Raw genomic sequence first — 20,667 nt, forward strand, 5'->3', positions numbered from 1 at the left:
AGCCTCTTTTATCCCTGGAATGGTTTGGACCAAAGTCAAGTATTAATAAAAAATGATTAGAAACATTTTGCCTTCCATGTGTTAATTTTTCCTGAATGCGTCCATTATGCAAATAGAATCTTTATTGTGTCTACCAAGTGCATGGAAACATCGTCTTCTGTATTGACTTTTATTGAGTGTGCCTTCATGTGTATCACAATGCCAAGTGTAAGATAGGATTAAAAGGTGAATCAGATAAATACTGATGTATAAAATTTGGAAAACCATATTAAACAATGTTTTGGCTTCAACAAACTGCCAAGATGACTCCAGCTTTCCTAACCTGAGACAAAATGGATTTATTACTGATAATAAATTAGAGTCGGTGCCTCATACAGATGCAAATTATACTGCTTCTCAGATGTTGCTATTAATAAACTTCCATTGCTCCCCAGTGAAAACAAAGCATATGCAATGATTCCTATTTAGTCCTTAAACATTTCACTCAAGAATGAACACTTGATACCATTTTAATAGGAACACACTTTTTTTTTTTTTTTTGAGACGGAGTCTCGCTCTGTCGCCCAAGCTGGAGTGCAGTGGCCAGATCTCAGCTCACTGCAAGCTCCGCCTCCCGGGTTCACGCCATTCTCCTGCCTCAGCCTCCCGAGTAGCTGGGACTACAGGCGCCCGCCACCTCGCCCGGCTAGTTTTTGTATTTTTAGTAGAGACGGGGTTTCACCGTGTTAGCCAGGATGGTCTCGACCTCCTGACCTCGTGATCCGCCCGTCTCGGCCTCCCAAAGTGCTGGGATTACAGGCTTGAGCCACCGTGCCCGGCCCCATGCATGGTTTTTAATATGAATGACAGAATCAGGTCATCAATATATATACTGTATTTATCAATGTACATCAATGTATACCTTTATCGGTATCTGTATTTGTTAAATTCAAGTTTCCATTCATTCACCAGAGGTATCATCAATGATTGAGGGGCAAAAGTACATTCTGTGCTCATAACAAATTCAGTTTAGCAGAGGGGGTAGACAAGTTAATTACCAATAAAAGTGTGGCACTTTGTATTGCGACAAATTAGTTACATTGGGAAATATGTTTGCCAGAATCCCTTTACTGTGGTTCCAAGTTAGGGTTGATCAAAAGAGGAACTCGGACTTGATTTTGGAAGGCAGAAGTGAGGAAGTGGTCATTGTCATCAGAGTCAGTGATAGAAAAATGGAGTAACGCCCAGGGGGTTCCAGCTTGCCCTTGCTTGCCTTCATTCCACGTCCCCACTGCTGATCCCATGACCAGTGGTGGCCCCATGTTCATTGCAAGGTTCTTGGCTGCAGAGCCACAGAAACATAACTACACAGAGGTAAAGCTTCTCTTAGGCCTTCCACAAGTTTCTCCTTAGCAATTCCACTTCAAAAGCTGGGCAGGCTCTCAAGTTGACTTGTCAAGAACTCCTGTGATCCTCCCACTCCTCTTCTGTTTCCAAGCTCCTTCTAAAATTGTGTAAGCTCCATTTCCTGTAATAAATTTCTCATCCCATAACATGCATGGTGACTGTGCTTCCTTGACTGACCCTGACACATAGCATAAGAAACATAATGAAGGGTGGGGGTAGATCTGCATATGCAGATGCACGTGTAGAGGTCATCCCATTCAGGAGGAGGAGGTTGGCAGCAGTGGAGGGTTGAGAGGACCCAGAGCAAAGGCAGAGCCAGGCTGTGGGGACAGCTTCAAAGGGCCGGCTTCCTGAGAGAGCATGGTTATTTCTTACAGCTTTAGGGTCACACACACAAGGCTTGGTTATGGGGGTGGAGGCTCGACAGGCAGGGGCCAGACCTTATCCTGAAAGGGCAGTCTTCTCTGATTTTCTTACTCCTCTTTGGAAGGCTACTGAGTGGCAAGTTAAAATGTAGTATTTCCCATGCTCTACCATAAGGTATTTGGAAGAAGGGGTAAAGATTTTACACAGAACTTAGAACTATTGACTTCACAAAAATGTATTTTACAAGTTTTCAAGGATTCATTTTTTTCAGTAATGGTATGTGACTTTTTACCATTTGAGGCTGCATGACTGAAAATGTCTTTCCTTTGCCTTCACACATGAACAGTAGCTTGCTTGAGTTTAGAAATCTAGGGTCTATTCTTTTCCCTCAGAATCCTGGCAACATAGTCTTATTTTCCAACATTGAGAATGGCCAACAAAGGAGCCTAAGGCTAATCTGATTCTTTCTCCTTGGTAGGTAGTGTTGTTTCTAACTATGAAAGGGACACCGTTTTCTGTTTTTCTAGGGCATTCAGAAAGTTCACTAAGATTATTTCCAGACATAAATCTGTTTTTAATATTTTTTTGTGGCACTTACTAAGTGATGTTAAATTGAATATCCAAGATTTGGGTTGTGAATATTTTCAAAATTTCAGTTCAGGGATATATCTTTAGATCTTCTACTGGTGCATCTCCTCCATTCTGTTCTCTCTCTGGATTCCTCATGTGAAAAGAGTCTACTTCCTGTGACTATTCTCATGTTACTTTATTCTTTCATATTTTTATCTCTGAATTTTTTTGATGGACTTTCAAATGAATTTCTTGAGTTGGTTTTCTAATTTATTAATGTGACTTCTAACTAGGTCCATTCATTGTGTCAGTAACCTTTTTTTTTTTTTTTTTTTTTTACTTCGAATACATATTTTTACTCTCAAATTTCTTTCATTGCTTAGAATCCTGGCCTTATTTTAGCAATGTAGTTGCCTTTGAATCTCAGTGATTGCATTTTTCTTTCTTTTCTGTCAGGTCTCCTTTGTTCAATCTGCTGATTCTTTTCAGTTTTCCTTGTCTTTTGGGGATACCATGTAGGGCAATTTACATTTATAGATGAGTTCAGTATTGGTACCTAACAAATTGGTACCAACATAGATGTCTCCTGGGATTCACAAATGATCTTGGAGTCATGAGTAGGTGGTTCTACTTTATGGATATGGATGCCAAGAAAAGACCAGAAGACAGAACTACTTATCTTAAACCAGTGATCCAGCTGATCTGTGGAGTTTTGGAGCAGTCAAATCCTTAGCAAAGTGTTCTGCCAAAAAATGACTAGGGGATGTGGTGGGAGTAAGGTTGCCAGATTTAGCAACAAACAAACCGACGAACCAGGATGCCCAGTTAAATTTAAATTTCAGAAAATCAACAAATAATATTAGTTGGTTCCAAATCTTGAAGGGGACCTACATGTACTAAAATATTATTTGTTTACCAAAAATTCAAATTTAACTGGCATCCCGTGTTTCATCTGGCAACCGTAGGTAGGGAGCAGATACTGTACTGAGAAGCTTCGTGGTCAGGGATTCTGATGGAGGTCCTCAAGTCCCTTGGCTTGGCCCCCTCTTACCTTTTCTTAAATATCCTCCTCTTCCAACCCTACTTGTAAAACCCTAGGAAGATGGTTGTGTGACAGTTGTAAGAAGTAGGAAAGTAGGTCCTGGAGATGGCAAGTGGAGGCAGATTGAGGCACTACATATTTTTTATTATTATTATTGCTTCTCTGTATTTGACATGGGAGCCTCAGATTCTATTGGTGGTGCCCACTTTCTATTGGCCTGAATAGGATCCTTGGGCTCTCACGTTGACAAATTCTCTACTTTCTGTAACAGGTCGATCAGCCGAAGTAAAGGCTGGAGATTACAAGTTGGCTAACTGCTCTTGTTGCAGGATGCTTGTGTGATTCCTTAAGTCCTACAATTCCAGGAGGCATCAAAGTTTCCACTCCGATTATTCTAAACTCTCCTTTATACCATGTCTTGGAGGCTTGAAATTTGAAGATTGGGGTAACCTGTCCATTTACTTCTCAGGCAAACTTTTTCTTTGTTTGTTCATAAAAGGGATATAAAAGGCGTAGTTTACAATTATGTGGTCAATTGAACTTGGTAGGTCTGATTTCAAATTTCCTATAATTTTTCTCTTTCTGTAGTGTGGGGTCTATGTAATCCAAAAAGAAATGAAGAACTGAATGGTTTACTAGAGTTTAAATCAAGGAAATCAAGCAAGACAATAAATAAACAATGTAAATTGGCAGTTTGCATACCTCTGCAGTAGCTCTCTGAACCGGACCACAAACCATTGGGTAGACACAAGATGATGCTGCTTCCCACAAGGTCAAATCCAGGGTGACATCGGACCCCACAGGCTGCATTGAAGTGGTTGTTGCAAGTGTTTTGGATAAAGTAACCATTTTCAGGAGGCTTCAGGGCAGGGCAGTGGACAACTAACATTTACAAAAATAAAATTGAAAAGCAAAGTTAGACTTTCGTCTATGACATATCCTGTATTTTTCTTTTTCTTTCAAGGGGATATTTATGCATATGTGTCAATTGCCTACAGCATTTCCATTTACTGCATATGGATTTTCAAGTACATATTTGGAAGAAGAACCGTTATATCTGATTCCTGTTAGGTACTAACTCCCAATTAAATTTTAAATACAAACTAAATATTATTTTTTAAGCTTTAAAAAAATTATTTTATAGTTCTTTACCTTTATATGTCATTAGATACTTTCCTCTTGACTAAGGTAGAACAAAATAAAGAACAAATAAGGCAGCAAAGTATATTTGCTACAACCCCCAAAAGCCACAGCTTCTTGTACGTGGTATACGCTATTTCAATATTTTTAATTTTTGGTATGAATAATACTGAGACCCTTTACTTATACAAATATATTATTTCAAAGATAAATGTGACTAAGATGAGCTCATTTTTATTCAAATTTGTTGTTAAAATTGTGGCTTTTCTTTTTTTGATTCATTTTAAATGTTTTCCAGGTACTAAGCCTTTTCTGATCTCAAGGTGATGTTACTCCCAAGCATCTCAGTTCCCCTTTCACTGGAGCAGGACAGGGATGTGTTCTGTGATAAGAATGTTATAAAAGCAAATCATCCCATTCCCCCAAAAAATATGATTACAGAAAAGAACATTAAAGATCATTCTAAATGAATTGGATGCAAACAGAAGCACTATTTCTCTCAGAGAAATCAGCTTTTACATTTCCTATTTTCCAACAGTGGGAGACTCACGTTCACAGGTCTGGCCAGATGCCCTATATCCCTCTTTGCAGACACAGTCTTCAGAGGACGTGCTTCCAGGTGGAGAGGTGTGATTTTCATCAGGACATGGAATGCAACTGCTGATTCCTCCTGGTGAACCTTCAGGTTTGTATGTCCCTGACGGGCAAGCTGTGGGCAGACAAGCCAGAGAAGTCCATGTTATGTGGCACCTTAGCTGGTAGTTAATAAAACGTTTGAAATTAACATGGGAGAGAAAACCAAAGAATAGCTTTCCATAGAAATAGTGATGTAAGCTGGGTATGGTGGCTCACGCCTGTAATCCCTACACTTTGGGAAGCTGAGGTAGGTGGATCGCCTGAGGTCAGGAGTTCAAGACCAGCCTGGCCAACATGATGAAACTGTCTCTACTAAAAATACAAAAAATTAGCTGGGCGTGGTGGTGCGCGCCTATAATCCTAGCTACTCAGGAGGCCGAGGCAGGAGAATCGCTTGAACCCAGGAGGCGGAGGTTGCAGTGAGCTGAGATTGCACCACTGCACTCCAGCCTGGGCAACAAGAGCAAAACTCCATCTCAAAAAAAAAAAAAAAAAAAAAGGAAGAAAGTAATATAATTCAAGCAAAGAGAGAAACCAACATTTTTGTTTTTTAAAGAATGATGTCATTTGTTATTTGCAAGGTATGAAGTGGCCTCTTATGTCCCACAATTAGTTTCAAATACAACACAACACAGCATGAAATGTCTGGGCTGATTTGTGGGAAAATTCAAAATAGCAACTTATATTAAGTCATTAGGAGGAATCAATGATCCTCAACAGATTAAAGAAACCTTGATAAGTATGATGTCCCCTAGAGCCCATCTCCTCCATCCTGTGTAGCTCACCTCTACCACTGAGGCCCAGCCCCTCTCTCTTATTAAAGGAGAATAACTGCAGATATGCAAAAAACCCCATTGTTTCTGTTCAAAGACCTTGAGAAAGGATGAGGAGAAAGTGAAGGACTTGAGGAACATAATCCAACTGACAGGAACTAGGCCCTTTTGTACAAAAAAGAATTAAAGACCCTGCTTTTCCCAGGCTCATGGAAAAAAAGGATTAAAAGCAGAATCTAATTGACTTTGCTTCAACTCTTTCTCTGTACAGACAATGTAGCTTTGAATTTGTAACTTAATCCCTCTGGAATTATGCATTTGTAAAATAATTTAAATTTCAGAAATTTAATAATAGAGAAATTGTGGAATCAAGAGAATTGCAATGCTCAGTTAAGCCAGTTAAATGTGGCATAGTCCCAGGTTGCATTTTACTATTAAATAACAGTTGCAACCAAGCAGTGTGCATTTATGTGGGGATATTTTACATAAATTATCTCATTTAATCCTCATGGTATGAATAAGCAGCATTACAAGATTAATATTATTAATATTTACATTAATCTCATTAGTATTATTATATCCATTTTAAAGATCAGAAAATGGAGGCTTAGAGACATTCAATGATGACTAAAGTTACTCAGTTAGTGGGTGACAGAGACAGAATTTCAAAGCAAATATGTATATATACCATTCACTAAGTCCTAGGGACTATTCTATATATATTATCTTGTTAACTTCCTAATACCTTATGAAGTAACTAATGTTATTAATCCCATTCGTAGATAGGAAAAAAAAGCCACTAAGAGTTTAAATAACTTGTCATAGATACACAGTGAGTTAAGTGGCAGAGCTAGGATTTGAATCCAGACAATTCAGATCCAGAGTCCATGTTCTTTACCACCACACGTGCTGTGACTCAAACCCAGGCCCCTTGGATACTAAAGCTAAATCATTGTAATCTACTAAAACTATAAAAAATCATATTGAAAGGTGGGATTCATAATACGTCATTATTTGAAAAGCCATGCATCTAAAATTCTTGACTTTCTTTAAAAACAAAAGATACCATTTTCTCATGATATATAGTAGCGAATTCTAGAACTGGCTAGATTTGTGACTATGAATAAAGGAAACACTTAAAAATAGTAACAATGATATAAGACATGAAAAATAATTTAGCATAAAGGAAACATTACTTTGAAGCATTGTATTAGCAATACTGAATCATTGAGTTCTTTATATTACTGAATATTAATAGTATAATATTTTTCTGTAAAAATATCAGTAAATATCTGATCAGGATCCTCAAAAAGATGAAAGACAACATGGTTTCCTTTAAACAGAAGTCAGCAGCTGTAGAAGAAAATGATCTAGATAAGTAGAAAGATAGAAAAGAAAGTTTAAAATGTAAATGCAAAATTAGAATTGTCATTGGGCCAGTAAAAAGAAGCCATATAACTCCAGAACAAGAGACTTGTGTAGACAGAGAAGTAATGGTTGTGATATTAATGCAAGGATATATTCCTAACCTGGAGCTTTAATGCAAAAGTACTCATTAAATTCCAGGCAAAATTAACAGAAGTCATATCCAGGATGAAAGAAAAATATTGCAAACTTATAGGAAAGAAAATTAAGATACTCATAAAGGGAAAAATCAAACTGATATTTCATTTTTTCTTTGCAAAAACAAATGCCAGGAAAAAACTGAATATGATATATAGCTTTGTGAAAAAAATTATGAACCCCAAATTTTATTATGTGGGCAAGTCATTGGTAAGTAAGTGGGAAGAGAAAGACATTCGAGGATGTTCATAGCTTTAGAAAACAAAGCCGTTTTATTTTATGTCCAGGCATGGTGGCTCATGGCTATAATTCCAGCACTTTGGGAGGCTGAGGCAGGAGGATTATCTGGGCCCAGGAGTTTCAATACCGGCCTGGGCAACACAGCTATACCCGTCTCTTAAAAATATTTTTAAAATTAGCCCGGGAGTGGGTGGCTCATGCCTGTAATCCCAGCACTTTTGGAGGTCAAGGTGGGCGGATCATCTGAGGTCAGGAGTTTAAGACTGACCTGGCCAACATGGCAAAACCCCAACTCTATTAAAAATACAAAAGTTAGCTGGATGTGGTGGCAGGTGCCTGTAATCCCAGCTACTTGGGAGGCTGAGGCAGGAGAATCGTTTGAACTCACGAGGCAGAGGTTGCAGTGAGCCAAGATCACACCATTGCACTCCAGCCTGGGTGACAGAGCAAGATGCCATCTCAAAAAGAAAAAAAAAAAAAAGTAAACGCAGTTATTTATAAAAGAGAGTATTGTCTCAAATCATATATTTTGTTTGCTTTTGTAGACCCCATCTTGCTTTTTATCCAGGCTGCGCTCAAACTCTCGAACCTCCCAGCTCAGCCTCCCAAATAGCTAGGACAACAGGCACATACCACCATGCCCAGCTTCAAATCATAGATTTCATTTCATGGTTATTGGCTCTCTGACCTTGGAGACCACTTTGATTCCTCATTCCTCCTCTATCTCCTTCAATATATGTTCTTTGGTTCTTATTCCCTAAAAATCTTCTACATTACTTTTATCTTAGATGTGACCTCATCATCTCTCTTTTGGTTTTTACAACATCCTCCTTACTAGTCCCTCGGCCTTACCTCTACCCTTCAATCCATTTGAGATGTGGCGACCTGAACATTTTTCAAAACTATAAATTCAGTCAAATCATTTTGCACCTAAAAGTTGTACCAACCAGATAAGACCCTCTCTCTTTAGCCTGGAATACAAAGATATCTTTGATCTGTCTGTAACCTTCCTACCTCTGCAGCTGCAATGAACCAGTGCATATCATAAGCTGGTTAGAACCTGCTTCAAGATCAACCAGTGCCTAGTTTTTCTTTTCTTTTCTTTTCTTTTTTTTTTTTGAGGCGGAGTCTTGCTCTGTCGCCCGGGCTGGAGTGCAGTGGCCAGATCTCAGCTCACTGCAAGCTCCGCCTCCCGGGTTTACGCCATTCTCCTGCCTCAGCCTTCCGAGTAGCTGGGACTACAGGCGCCCGCCATCTCGCCCGGCTAGTTTTTTTGTATTTTTAGTAGAGACGGGGTTTCACCGTGTTAGCCAGGATGGTCTCGATCTCCTGACCTCGTGATCCGCCCGTCTCAGCCTCCCAAAGTGCTGGGATTACAGGCTTGAGCCACCGCGCCCGGCCAGTGCCTAGTTTTGTAGTGTCCCCCCTCCCCTGACTCCCACCACATTTTCAGGGAGTTTGAGCAATTTATTTCATTTCTCTGTGACTTGGTTTCTTCACGTGTAATAGGAGTAGTACTTCCCTTGTACATTTTTGTTGTTGTTGTTAGGATTAATTGAAATCATGTGAGTAAAGCAACAATGCCTGGCATGTTGTTGGCATTTGGGAAATGTTAGAATAATGTCCCCAACTGTTCATTTTCTCAACCATAAAAGAGATAATTATACTTCTTTTACAGATTCGTTGTGCCAGATAGATGCTCTGGCGCTTGGTAAATATTACCTTCCTTTCTTTCCCTTTCCTATCTTCCACTTCTGCATTTCTGCCCTCCTGCCTCTGAGTGAATCTCCAGCATCCTTCAAGACTCTAACTCATTCTTTAAAGGTTCTCTAACTTCTTCAGACAGATTTTGTTGCCTTCTCGTGGAACCCACGGAATACACTGCCCATTCCTCTGCACTGGCACACATCACACTCTTTGTAACACACAGGTTTCTCATTCCCTCAGTGGGAAATATGCTCCTATATGTTCAAAGAGTCTTCCAAGTACCTGACCTGGCCATTGTCCAGCCAGTTGCCTGAGCTGGCAGTCACTCAATCAAAGAAGAGCAAAGAAAACAAGCCCTGCTAGAGAGTGGAGGGTGGGTTTGGTGTGCAAAGAGAGTAGTAAAGTCAGGAAGACTAATAACAGAATGAAGTGAAAGGACAGTAGACTTGGAGTCAAGACAACTGAGTTGCAATCTTGGCTCTTCCACTAACAAGCTATGGGGCCACTGGCAAGTGACTTTTTTTTCTTTCACTATAATATACAGAAGTTACAAGTAAGGATGTCTATGATCTTTCCAAGGCTAACATAAGATGATTCCATAAATAGAATAATACTAAAAAGCAACTTAAAAAATCCTCCATATGAATGGTCAGATTCTGGCTACAGATTTTATTAATTATTTTTTAAAATAATACTGCATGAAAAGGACTTAATCTTATAGTATTACTCTCCAAAATCTTTTGAATAATCAAGAGTTTAAAACCCTGGAGAACAGAGTTTTGAATAAAAATATCCAAAAGTACATTTGGAAACGTATTGTGAAATTCATAATGATAATGAAAAACAGACTTTAGGAGAACTATTTAAAGGCATTGCACAATTCTAGTGGGAGAGGTGTAACCAACTTCCTTGATTCCCAAGGGGGAAAATTCCTCATCCCAAACTAAGCAAAAGTTGAAAAAAATGAAATACATCTTTGATTTGAACAAGTTTCACAAGTCTTCGTAAAGGGCTACAAATTGTTTTCCCTTTTTAATATGAGATGTTTCCTTCCTGGAAATGTACCAAATATTATTTCTTAATTGTTCTTTTTGTTGTTGTTAAAATAAGCACTTTCTCTTTTCAGAAATATCTTGGCGGTTATCAGCTACTATTACTGGAAGTGTGAATTCTTGAAGTTATCACGTTGTACTAACATTCGATTTTTCTTCAGCTGACCATGCAATTCTTTGACAGAAGTAAATAAAACACCAATCAGTTTGGAATTTGTAAAACACAAAAAAACTCCACTCTCTCTAATATATCTTACCCATTAAATATCAATTCCTTAGATGACTATTTTAGTATTAATAACATATATTAGACAGTGACTTACACTTTACAAAATTTCTCCTCATACATGTCTTAGGTTAACTTTTAAAAACCCTGATAAATATCAGGAGCCTTTACTTCCTTGCACAATTCATCTTTAAAAGTTAACAAATCACTTTAAAGAGTTTTATGGCAGTTGCATGAGCTGCATTTAGACTGTGCACTCCACAACTTCAAGTGTGCCTGTTTATGTGAATAATAATGGCATTCTTTGGAGTTGTACAACACCAAGGCTCTACTTTCTGCTACAAATAGGTAAGAAACCAAGCAAAAATCTGGGCCCGCATTCCCTTTTCGACTTAATGGATTTGATCTGAATAAGCAATCTGTTCCTACAAAGAGTTGTGCTAAGATTTTCAACGTAGGAATACACTGCTCTAGAAGAGAGCGTGTTTTCTCCATGTCAAACCAATGTTTTCAAAAATAAGACAAGGACCCAGGTGTGCCTATAGGGACTTTCTTTTTATGAGGCAGCCAAGATCCTTTCTATTTTCCTCAATGAATTAGATGAGGAGACTTTCAACTGCCCTGAATTCTATACAACCATACCTGCGTAGAATGCATTAGCAGCCTGGCATTCTCCCTGTGTCTGGTTAGCTTATTTGGCTGGAGTACAGCCTATTTGGACAAAGTTGTGCATTTGAACTCTGGTGTGGTGCCATGGCAGGAAATGGCACCCTAACTACAGGATGCCATATTGCAAATGTAAGCACATGCTCAGACTTGCCAGGAGATTAGTGATGGATCAGGACAAGTCTATCAAAAAACAAAACCCTCAAAGGACTGTGTACAAAAGAGGTTGCATCAGCAAAGTAATTTTCATATGTTGGGGATCAATATATGTGTATTCAGAAATACACACTCAAAAATACACACATATATTCACACATCAAAACCGGCTGTGTAGGGAACATTTAAATGAATCCCTTGTTGTTGAAAACTCTGTATTCTTTATTGTCTTAAAGTGTTTACCATCTGGATGAGAAAGGTGACATCATCCTGATTTTTATAATTAAAATTTCATTGGCAAGTACTTTTAGGAGAAGCCCTCTGGAGATTTTTTAGAATTATCTTTAACCTTATTTTTATTTTCTAAAATAGCTAATAACTCAGAATCATGTAAGAAAGAGAAAAAAATTACTAAACAAGTTTGGTTTAACTACTCTTTTAACGTTTGACATTTAGGTTGATTCTAATTTTTTACAAACTTAAACAGCTTTTCTAAACATTTTGTTCCCTTAAATATTTGATCCATTTTTAAAAATTTTTCTTAGGCAAAAGAATATTAACTTTTTAAACCCACGAGTCTCTTGTTAAACTATTTTATATTCCCATTATCAGGATTGAAAGTACATGACTTACTGTACTCTTCATTTTCACTGAGTATTAACAGTTTTAAAAATTACCAGTGGATAATTATTTAAATATGAAGGTCTGTGAACTTCAGTGCAACAGGGTTTCAACTTGAACCTAGAGTAGATCCATCCCTGGAATTCAGACTTGTGTAGGTCCAGCAGAAGTTGATTTGCGTGAATAATTTGAAGCCTTCTGGGAGAAAACTCCATCCGTGGCAGGGATAACATTTAAAAAGCTACAATTCAGAAGGGCATGATTGTTGATCACTGAGATCAGACATCCTCTGTAGCAGGAAAGCAAGGTTCTGCATACCAACTTATCTGCCAGATGTTACCTTTATAGATGCTGGATTGTGGGATAGGCCAGTGGGCCTGCAAAGGGGGTCAGATCAGCAAAGAGGCACTCAAGGGACTTGAGCAATAGCAATTTACCAACCAGCATGTAAGTATTTCGGGATTTTAACAACTTTTACAACTGTATTGTTGCATACTTGCTGAATGTTAGCCTGTCCTAAAGAAAAAGAGAATTGGCATATGTCAGCCCTAATGACCCTCGATCTTAGCAGCTAGGAAGGAGAAAAGATTCTGAATGTAGTTTGGTGTTAATTGTCAAACGTATTTCCCTTTGGGTCCTATAAAGAGTGGTAACTTATGAGTAATATTCAGGCCATAGTTGGCTTTGATTTTTTTCTTTCTTTACTCTCTACTTCACATTCAATAAGAAATTAAGGTCTGTAGGGGTTTGGAAATATGGATTATGTCAGTTGTTATCCATTTCCATTATTGGTACACTAATTTAAAAGCCTTTTTGTTTTAGGCCTTGATTGTCTCTAACCTCCATACATACGTTGCCTTTTCTACTTTGCTTCGCACTCAGTGATTTTCAGCCACAGGTGCCAAATTAGTATTCCTATAACACTGCTTTTATCTTGCCACTTTCCTGCCCTAAGATCTTCAATAGCTCGCTATTGCCAGTTAACCAAAGGCCATGTCTTCAGCCTGAAATTCAAGTCCCAGTGCAATTTAGAATATAGTCCTTACTATTACTTGTCTTGCCTTGAATCCCACTTTATCCATAGATTTTTCCTACCTTCCCATCCATGCAAGCTACCTCCAGTCCCCATCACAGGCTTATACTTTTCATTCTCTGCAAGTCTTCATTTCTAACTGTCCAAATCCTATCATTCAAACCAAGTTCAAATCCTGTCACCCCCACAACTAATGGGAAACATTTTTGAATGCCTATAGCATTTTGTATATGATTTATGTCACATTATTTTTATTTTCATTCAATCATAAAATTCTAAAAAACATTCAGTTTACCCACAGGAAGACAGAAAAAAATATAAATGGAGAAACAAAAATCAGAGATAATAAACAGAAAACAAAAAATAAACTGGCAGACTTAAGCCCTAACATATCAATAATTACATCAAATATAAGGAGTCTAACTATACCAATTAAGTGATAGGGATTGGTAATAGGGTTAAAAACATGATCCAGCTATATGCTGTCTACAAGAAACTCACTTAAACATAATATAGGCAAGTTCAAAGTAAAATTATAGAAAAAGATACATTGTGCAAACATTAATGAAAGAAAAGAAGGAATGTATGTTATATCAGATGTAGCAAGTTGAAGGGGAAATTTATAGTGCTAAATGCATAAATTAGAAAAGAAGAAGTCTCAAATTGATAATCTAAGTTCCCACCTAAAGAACCTTGAAAAAGAAGAGCAAAATAAACCCAAATTAAACAGAGGGAAGGAAATAATAAATATAAGAGCAGAAATCAATAAAATTAAAAACAGAAAAAAGAGAGAATTAATAGAATAATGATTTTGAAAAGATAAAAAAATTGATCTAGGAAAACTGATACAGAGAAAAAGAGAGAAGGCACAAATTGCCAATATCAGGTAAGCAGACTCCATGGACATGGAAAAGATACTCTATACTATGCACAGCTCTACTTACATATCTGACAACCCAAATGAAACAGACCAATTCATCAAAAATTATAAACTATGATAATTCATACAGTATTAAAAATGATTTGAATAGCCCTATGGTTAAGAAAGTTGAAGTCATAATTTTAAAATATCCAAAAATATCCAGGTCTAGATGATTTCAGTGGAAAACTCTACCAAACATTTGCCAAATATCTACCAAAAAAAATCAGCACCACTTCTACATAATTTCTTCCAAAAAACAGAAGAGGGAACATGTCCAAATTCATTTTATCAAGCTAGTGTTACCCTGATACTTAAGTGAGATGCAGAGTATAAATGAACAAAAAACTGCAGAACAATATCTTATAAATATAGACACAAAAAATCTTAACAAAATATTAGCAAATAGAATTCAGCAATATGTAAAAAGAATTATACATCATGATTAAGTCAGGTTTACTGTAGGGAGGCAAGACTGGTTCAATATTTGGAAATCAATCAATGTAATCATATTAACAATATTAACAGGCTAAAGAAGAAAATGCACAAGGTCATGACAATCGATGAAGAAAAATTTCTGCAAACAAAATTGTCACCAATTTATGATAAAAACTCTCAGAAAAGTAGTAATAGAAGAGAATTTACTCAATTCAATGAAGAGAAACCTCAAAATCATACAATTGTTATTATTATTATTATTATTATTATTATTATTATTATTATTTAGGCAGGTCTCACTCTGTCACCCAGGCTGGAGTGCAGTGGCACAGTCATGGCTCACTGCAACCTTGACCTCCCAGGCCCAAGTGATCCTCTCACCTTCGTTGCCATAGCTAGGACTACCATTATGCACCACCATGCTTGACTAACTTTTGTACTTTTTGTAGAGATGGGGTTTTACCATGTTGCTTAGCCTGGTCTCAAACTCCTGGACCCAGGCAATCTGCCTGCCTCGGCTTCCCAAAGTGCTGGGACTTCAGGTGTGAGCCACAAATAATATTATTCTTAATAATGAAAGTCTGAATGTTTTTCCCTTATGGTTGGAAATAAAGCAACTCTCTGTTAAAACAGTAGTGGAAGTTCAACCAGAATAGTAAGGGAAGAAAATGAAATAAAAGGTATTCAGATTAGGAAGGAAGAAATAAAACTAAACCTATTTATAAGTGATGTGATTCTCCCTATAAGAAATTACAAGGACTCTACCAAAAGCAAAAAACCAAAACCCTCCTAGAACAGGTAAGTTAAGCAAGGTTACAGGATACAAGAGAAAGAAACACAAATCAATTGTTTCTATGTACTAGCAGTGAACATGTGGGCACTGAAATTAAAAATATGTTTACAATTATTTAAAATTGCTCAAAAATAATAAAGCATTTAGGTAGAAATGTAACAATGTACAAAACTTATATACTATACAATGCTGAAAGGAAATCAAATATCTAAATTAATATATCATGTTTGTGAATTAGAAAGTTCAACATAGTAAAAATGTTAATTCTTCCATAATTAATATACAGATATAATAAAACTCCTAGGAAAATCCCAAGAAGATTTTTTAAAATGTAGACAATATTACTCTAAAATTTGTATAGGAAGGCAAAGAAATTAAAATCAGCTAAGACAATTATCATAAAGAAGAATACAGTAGAAGGAATTAGTCTACTCGCTTTCAAGACTTATTATATAGCTATAATAATCAAGACTATGTGGTATTGACAGATCAACAGAAGAGAAGAGCAATCCAGAAATACAGCTAAACTAATGTACCTGGCTGATTTTTTTTTTACTTTTAAAAAAATTATACTTTAAGTTCTGGGATACATGTGCAGAATGTGCAGGTTTGTTACATAGGTATACATGTGCCATGATGGTTTGCTGCACCCATCAACCTGTCATCTACACCTGGCTGATTTTTAACCAAAGTGCAAAAACAATTTAATAGAGGAAAAATAGTCTTTTCAAGAAATGGTTCTGAAACAATCAGACATCCATAAGTACAATAATTAACCTTAACCTAAGTCTCAAACCTTATACAAAAATTATGTCAAAATATCATGGATTTAAGTATAAAATATAAAACTATAAAACTTTTAGAAACAAACATAGGAGAAAATCTTCAGGAACCAATAATAGCCAAAGAGTTCTTAGACTTCACACCAAAAGCACAATTCATAGAAATAAAATTGATAAATGTACTTCAAACTTAAAAATGTTTGCTCTGTAAAAGCCTCTCATAGAAGAACTAAAAGTCAACCCACAGAATGGAAGAAAATATTTTCAACCTACATATCTGACATAGGACTAGTATGTAGACTATGTAAAGAACTCTCATAACTTAAAAGTAGAAAAACAAAAACAACAATTAGACAATGAACAAAAGACATGAGGAGACAGTTCACTGAAGAAAAGATATAGATGGCAAATAAACATATAAAAAGATGTTTAACATCATTAGTCACTGGAGACATGCAATTTAAAACCAAACACCTATCAGAATAGCTAAAATAAAAAATAGTGACAACACCAAGTGCTGTCAAGGAGGCAGAGAAACTGGATCACTCATACGTTTCTGATGGAAATTGTAAAGTAGTTCAGCCACTCTGGAACACATTTTAGCAGGTTCTTAAACAAAAATATGCAACTACTCTGCAATCCCACAATTACATTCCTGGGCATTTAGCCCAGTGAATTAAAGACTTATGTTCACATTAAAACCTATACATGAATGTTTATAGCAGCTTTATTCATAAAAGCCAAAACCTGGAAACAATCCAGATGTCCTTCAACAGGCAAATGGTTAAACTGTGGTACATTTATACTATGAAATACTACTCAGCAATAAAAAGAAATGAATTATTGGTACACACAACCATCTGGAAAAAATCTCTAGAGAATTATGCCATGTGAAAAAAGCCAGGCTCAAAATGTCACATTCTGCATGGCTCCATTTATATAACATTCATGAAATGACACAATTATAGAAATAGAGAATATATTAGTGGTTGCAATAGGTTAAAAGTGGAGGCGGTGGCTATGGGTTGGCCGGAAGTGACTGTGGCTCTAAAAGAGCAACAAAAGGATTCTTGTGGTGGCAGAAATGTTCTGTATTGTAACCATATCAATGTCAAAATCCTGTTTGAGATACTGTACTATAGTATCTCAAGATGTTACCATTGGGGAAAAGGATATAGAGGATATCCTTTAAAGCAGGAAAGGATATACAGGATCTCTGTATATTACTTCTTAAAATTGCATGTGACTCTATAATTATTTCAAAAGAAAAAACGTAATGAAAAAATCATTTTTTAAAAGCAGAAGACAGGGAAGGAAAATTTCAAGTTACATCCAGAAATATTCAAAGTAGAGAAACTGCATTTTTAAAGGATTTTATTTTTTCTTTAATGATTGATTCCTAAAAATTAATAAGGTGAATAGTATGAATATTTAATATTTTGATAAAAATGTAAAAATTGTGCTCCATAAAGGATTCACTAATTTATACTTCCATCATCATTGTATGAAACTTCCTATTTACCTACAGCCTTAACTAAAGGAAAGTATCAATTAATGTTTGCCAATATTATGGCTCAGAAATATTTTCATTTTAATTTGTATTTGTCCATTATTAGTGAGATTGTTCATATTTACTTATGTTTATTGCCCATTTGTAATTTTCTTATGTGAATTTCACAAAAAAAATTTTTTTCAATAGCTTTAGGGGTACAAGTGGGTTTTTGTTCCATGGATGAATTATATTAACTCTAGGGTTTTAGTGTACGCATCACTAAAATAGTGTATATCATATACGATTATAAAAAATTACTAGGCATTTTTTTATCCCTCACTCCCCTCCCACTCTCCCCACCTGACTCTCCAATGTCCATTATACCACACTGTATGCTTTTGCATACCCACAGCTTAGCTCCCACTTATAAGTGAGAACATGTGGTATTTGGTTTTCCATTCCTGAGTTACTTCACCTAGGACAATGGTCTCCAGTTCCTTCAAAGTTGCTGCAAAAGACATTATTTCATTCATTTTATGGCTGAATAGTATTCCATGGTATGTGTGTGTGTATACATTTTCCATGGTGTGTGTATGTGTATGTGTGTGTATATATATACATATATATATTTTTTTCTTTAGCCACTCATCAATTGATGGGCACTTAGGTTGATTCCGTATCTTTGCAATTGTGAATTATGCTGTGATAAACATTCACGTTTATCTTCTTTATGTAATGGCTTCCTTTCCTTTGTATAGATACCCAGTAGTGGCACTGAATGGTAGATCCACTTTTAGCTTTTTGAGAAATCTCCATACTGTTTTCCATAGAGGTTTTACTACTTTAGATTTCCACTGGCAGTATATAAGTGTTCCTTTTCACCATATCCATGACAACATCTTTTGTGTTTTGACTTTTTAATAATGGCCATTCTGGCTGGAGTAAACTGGTATCTCATTGTGGTTTTAATCTGTATTTCCCTCATAATTAGTGATTTTGAGCATTTTTCATATGTTTGTTGGCCATTTGTATATCTTCCTTGAGAAATGTCTAAGTTGATTGTCTACTTTTTAATGAGATTGTTTGTTTGTTTGTTTTCCTTGCTGATTTGTCTGAATTCCTTGTGCATTCTAGATATTAGTCCATTGTCAGGTCCATAGTTTGCAAATATTTTCTCCCATTCTGTAGGTTGTTTACTGTGATTATTATAATAATTATGGCTATGCAGAAGCTTAAAAATCAACTTATTAAATTAAATGTATTAATTTTTAAATTAAACTTTAAATTACATTTATTAATTTTAAAAATTAATTTTAACTTTTAATTTATTAATTTTCATTTTTGTTGCATCTGCTTTTGGAGTCTTACTCATAAATTATTTGCCTAGGTCAATGTCCAGGAGAGTTTTTCCTAGGTTTTTTTTTTTTTTTTTTTTTTTTTTTTTTTTTTTTTTTTTTTTTTTTTTTTTTTTTTTTATTGATAATCACATTTAATCTCATCTTCTTTACTACACTGCATATAATAATTAAATGTTTATAAGTAAATTGAAGTTTAGAGGTACATATGCAATTGTATTCATTCAACCTAACCAGCTTGCCATCTTTTTATTACATTGAGAGAATACAACTGCCTAAATTTTAAGTGAGAATATTATTGTGTTACAGAAAAGAGAGAGCTAAGGTAGAAAAGAAGGTGAAGTTTCTGTATGGCCATCAAATTATCAGGCTAATTCTCTTTTCATATTATTTGAAAATAATTATTTTGATTTCTCGGGGATGTATCATTGTGACCAGATTTTTTTCATAGAAGTCATTGATGAAGTAAAGTAAAAACAAACAAACAAACAAAAACAAAAACAAACAAACAAAAAAACTGAGGTCTGGGAGCTTTAACTGAAACGAATACCTGGGTGTATTTTAAGTCATGTAGAAAAACATGTTGGGAGCCAAACTTTGGTTTCTTCTCAGGGACAATGATTCTGTGCCAATCAGTACTTCAATTTCAATAGGTGGTGTCAATGGGCCCAAAGTGAGCTTAACATAAATCCCCAACCAGGCTTTTTATTACACCTAAACATTGTGATGTTGGCTAAACAACAATAAATAGTATCCTGAGTCTCACAGCTTAATATCAAAAATGTCCAGGATACCATCAAAAACTACTCATCATACAAAGAACCTGGAGAACCATTTGAATAAAAAATATACTCGAAATATTCCAATACAGAGATAACTGAGACGAAATTATCTGATAAATATTTTAAGGTGAATGGAAGATATGAAAAAGAATTGAAAGGAACTTATAAAACTAAAAAATAAAATCACTGAATTAAAAAAAAACTTCAACCGACTCCACTCAAAATTAGATTAGAATTAGCTGGGCTGTGGTGGCTGGCACCTATAATCCCAGCTACTCAGGGGGCTGAGGCGGGAGAATCACTTTAACCCGGGAGGCAGAGGTTGCAGTGAGCCGAGATTGTGCCACTGCACTCCAGTCTGGGTGACAGAGGGAAACTCTGTCTCAAAAAAAAAAAGAAAAAAAAAGTTAAATTAGAGATAACAGATGAAATAATTAGTGAACTTTATGAGAAATCAATAGAAATTACTGAATTTGAACAACAAAGGAAAAACTGACAAAATCTATGAACTCAGTGATCTATAGGACAGTTAAAAATATTTAACTTGTATTGTTATATGAGTCACAGAAGGAGAGCAGAAAGAGTTCAAGAGCTGAAAAAATATATTTGAAGCACCAATGGCTGAAAGTTTGATATTGTACTATAGTTATGTAAGATGTCAACATTGGGGCAAGCTGGGTGAAAGTTACACAGGATTTTATATATTGTTTTTGGAAATTTCTTTATTTATTGCTAAATAAAAAATTAAAAATAGGCTTCAAAGCTGCAATAATTAAATACTACAATACATAGAAAGAAAGATGGCAAGCTAGTTAAGTCAAATAAATACAACTACATACATACCTCTAAACCCCAACTCACTTTTTTTTTTTTTTTTTTTTTTCATCATTTATATCATGTATAACTCCCCAATGCAATCCCTCCCTCCT

The 20,667-nt window shown here is 35.9% G+C and overlaps 1 protein-coding gene across 1 annotated transcript in view; it reads right to left on the reverse strand.

Annotated features, from left to right (window-relative positions):
- Positions 1-20,667, reverse strand: part of SVEP1 (sushi, von Willebrand factor type A, EGF and pentraxin domain containing 1) — a 260,322-nt gene that overhangs the window by 176,062 nt on the left and 63,593 nt on the right. The window contains exons 4-5 of the mRNA XM_010365569.2: positions 5,055-5,213; positions 4,067-4,246 (exon numbers count right to left, since the gene is read on the reverse strand). Coding sequence (XP_010363871.2) covers positions 4,067-4,246; positions 5,055-5,213 — 339 coding nt within the window. The remainder of the gene's footprint in view (positions 1-4,066; positions 4,247-5,054; positions 5,214-20,667) is intronic.

The sequence above is a fragment of the Rhinopithecus roxellana genome, chromosome 16 (genome assembly GCF_007565055.1).
Source record: "Rhinopithecus roxellana isolate Shanxi Qingling chromosome 16, ASM756505v1, whole genome shotgun sequence".
In the NCBI taxonomy this organism is placed as follows: Eukaryota; Metazoa; Chordata; class Mammalia; order Primates; family Cercopithecidae; genus Rhinopithecus; species Rhinopithecus roxellana.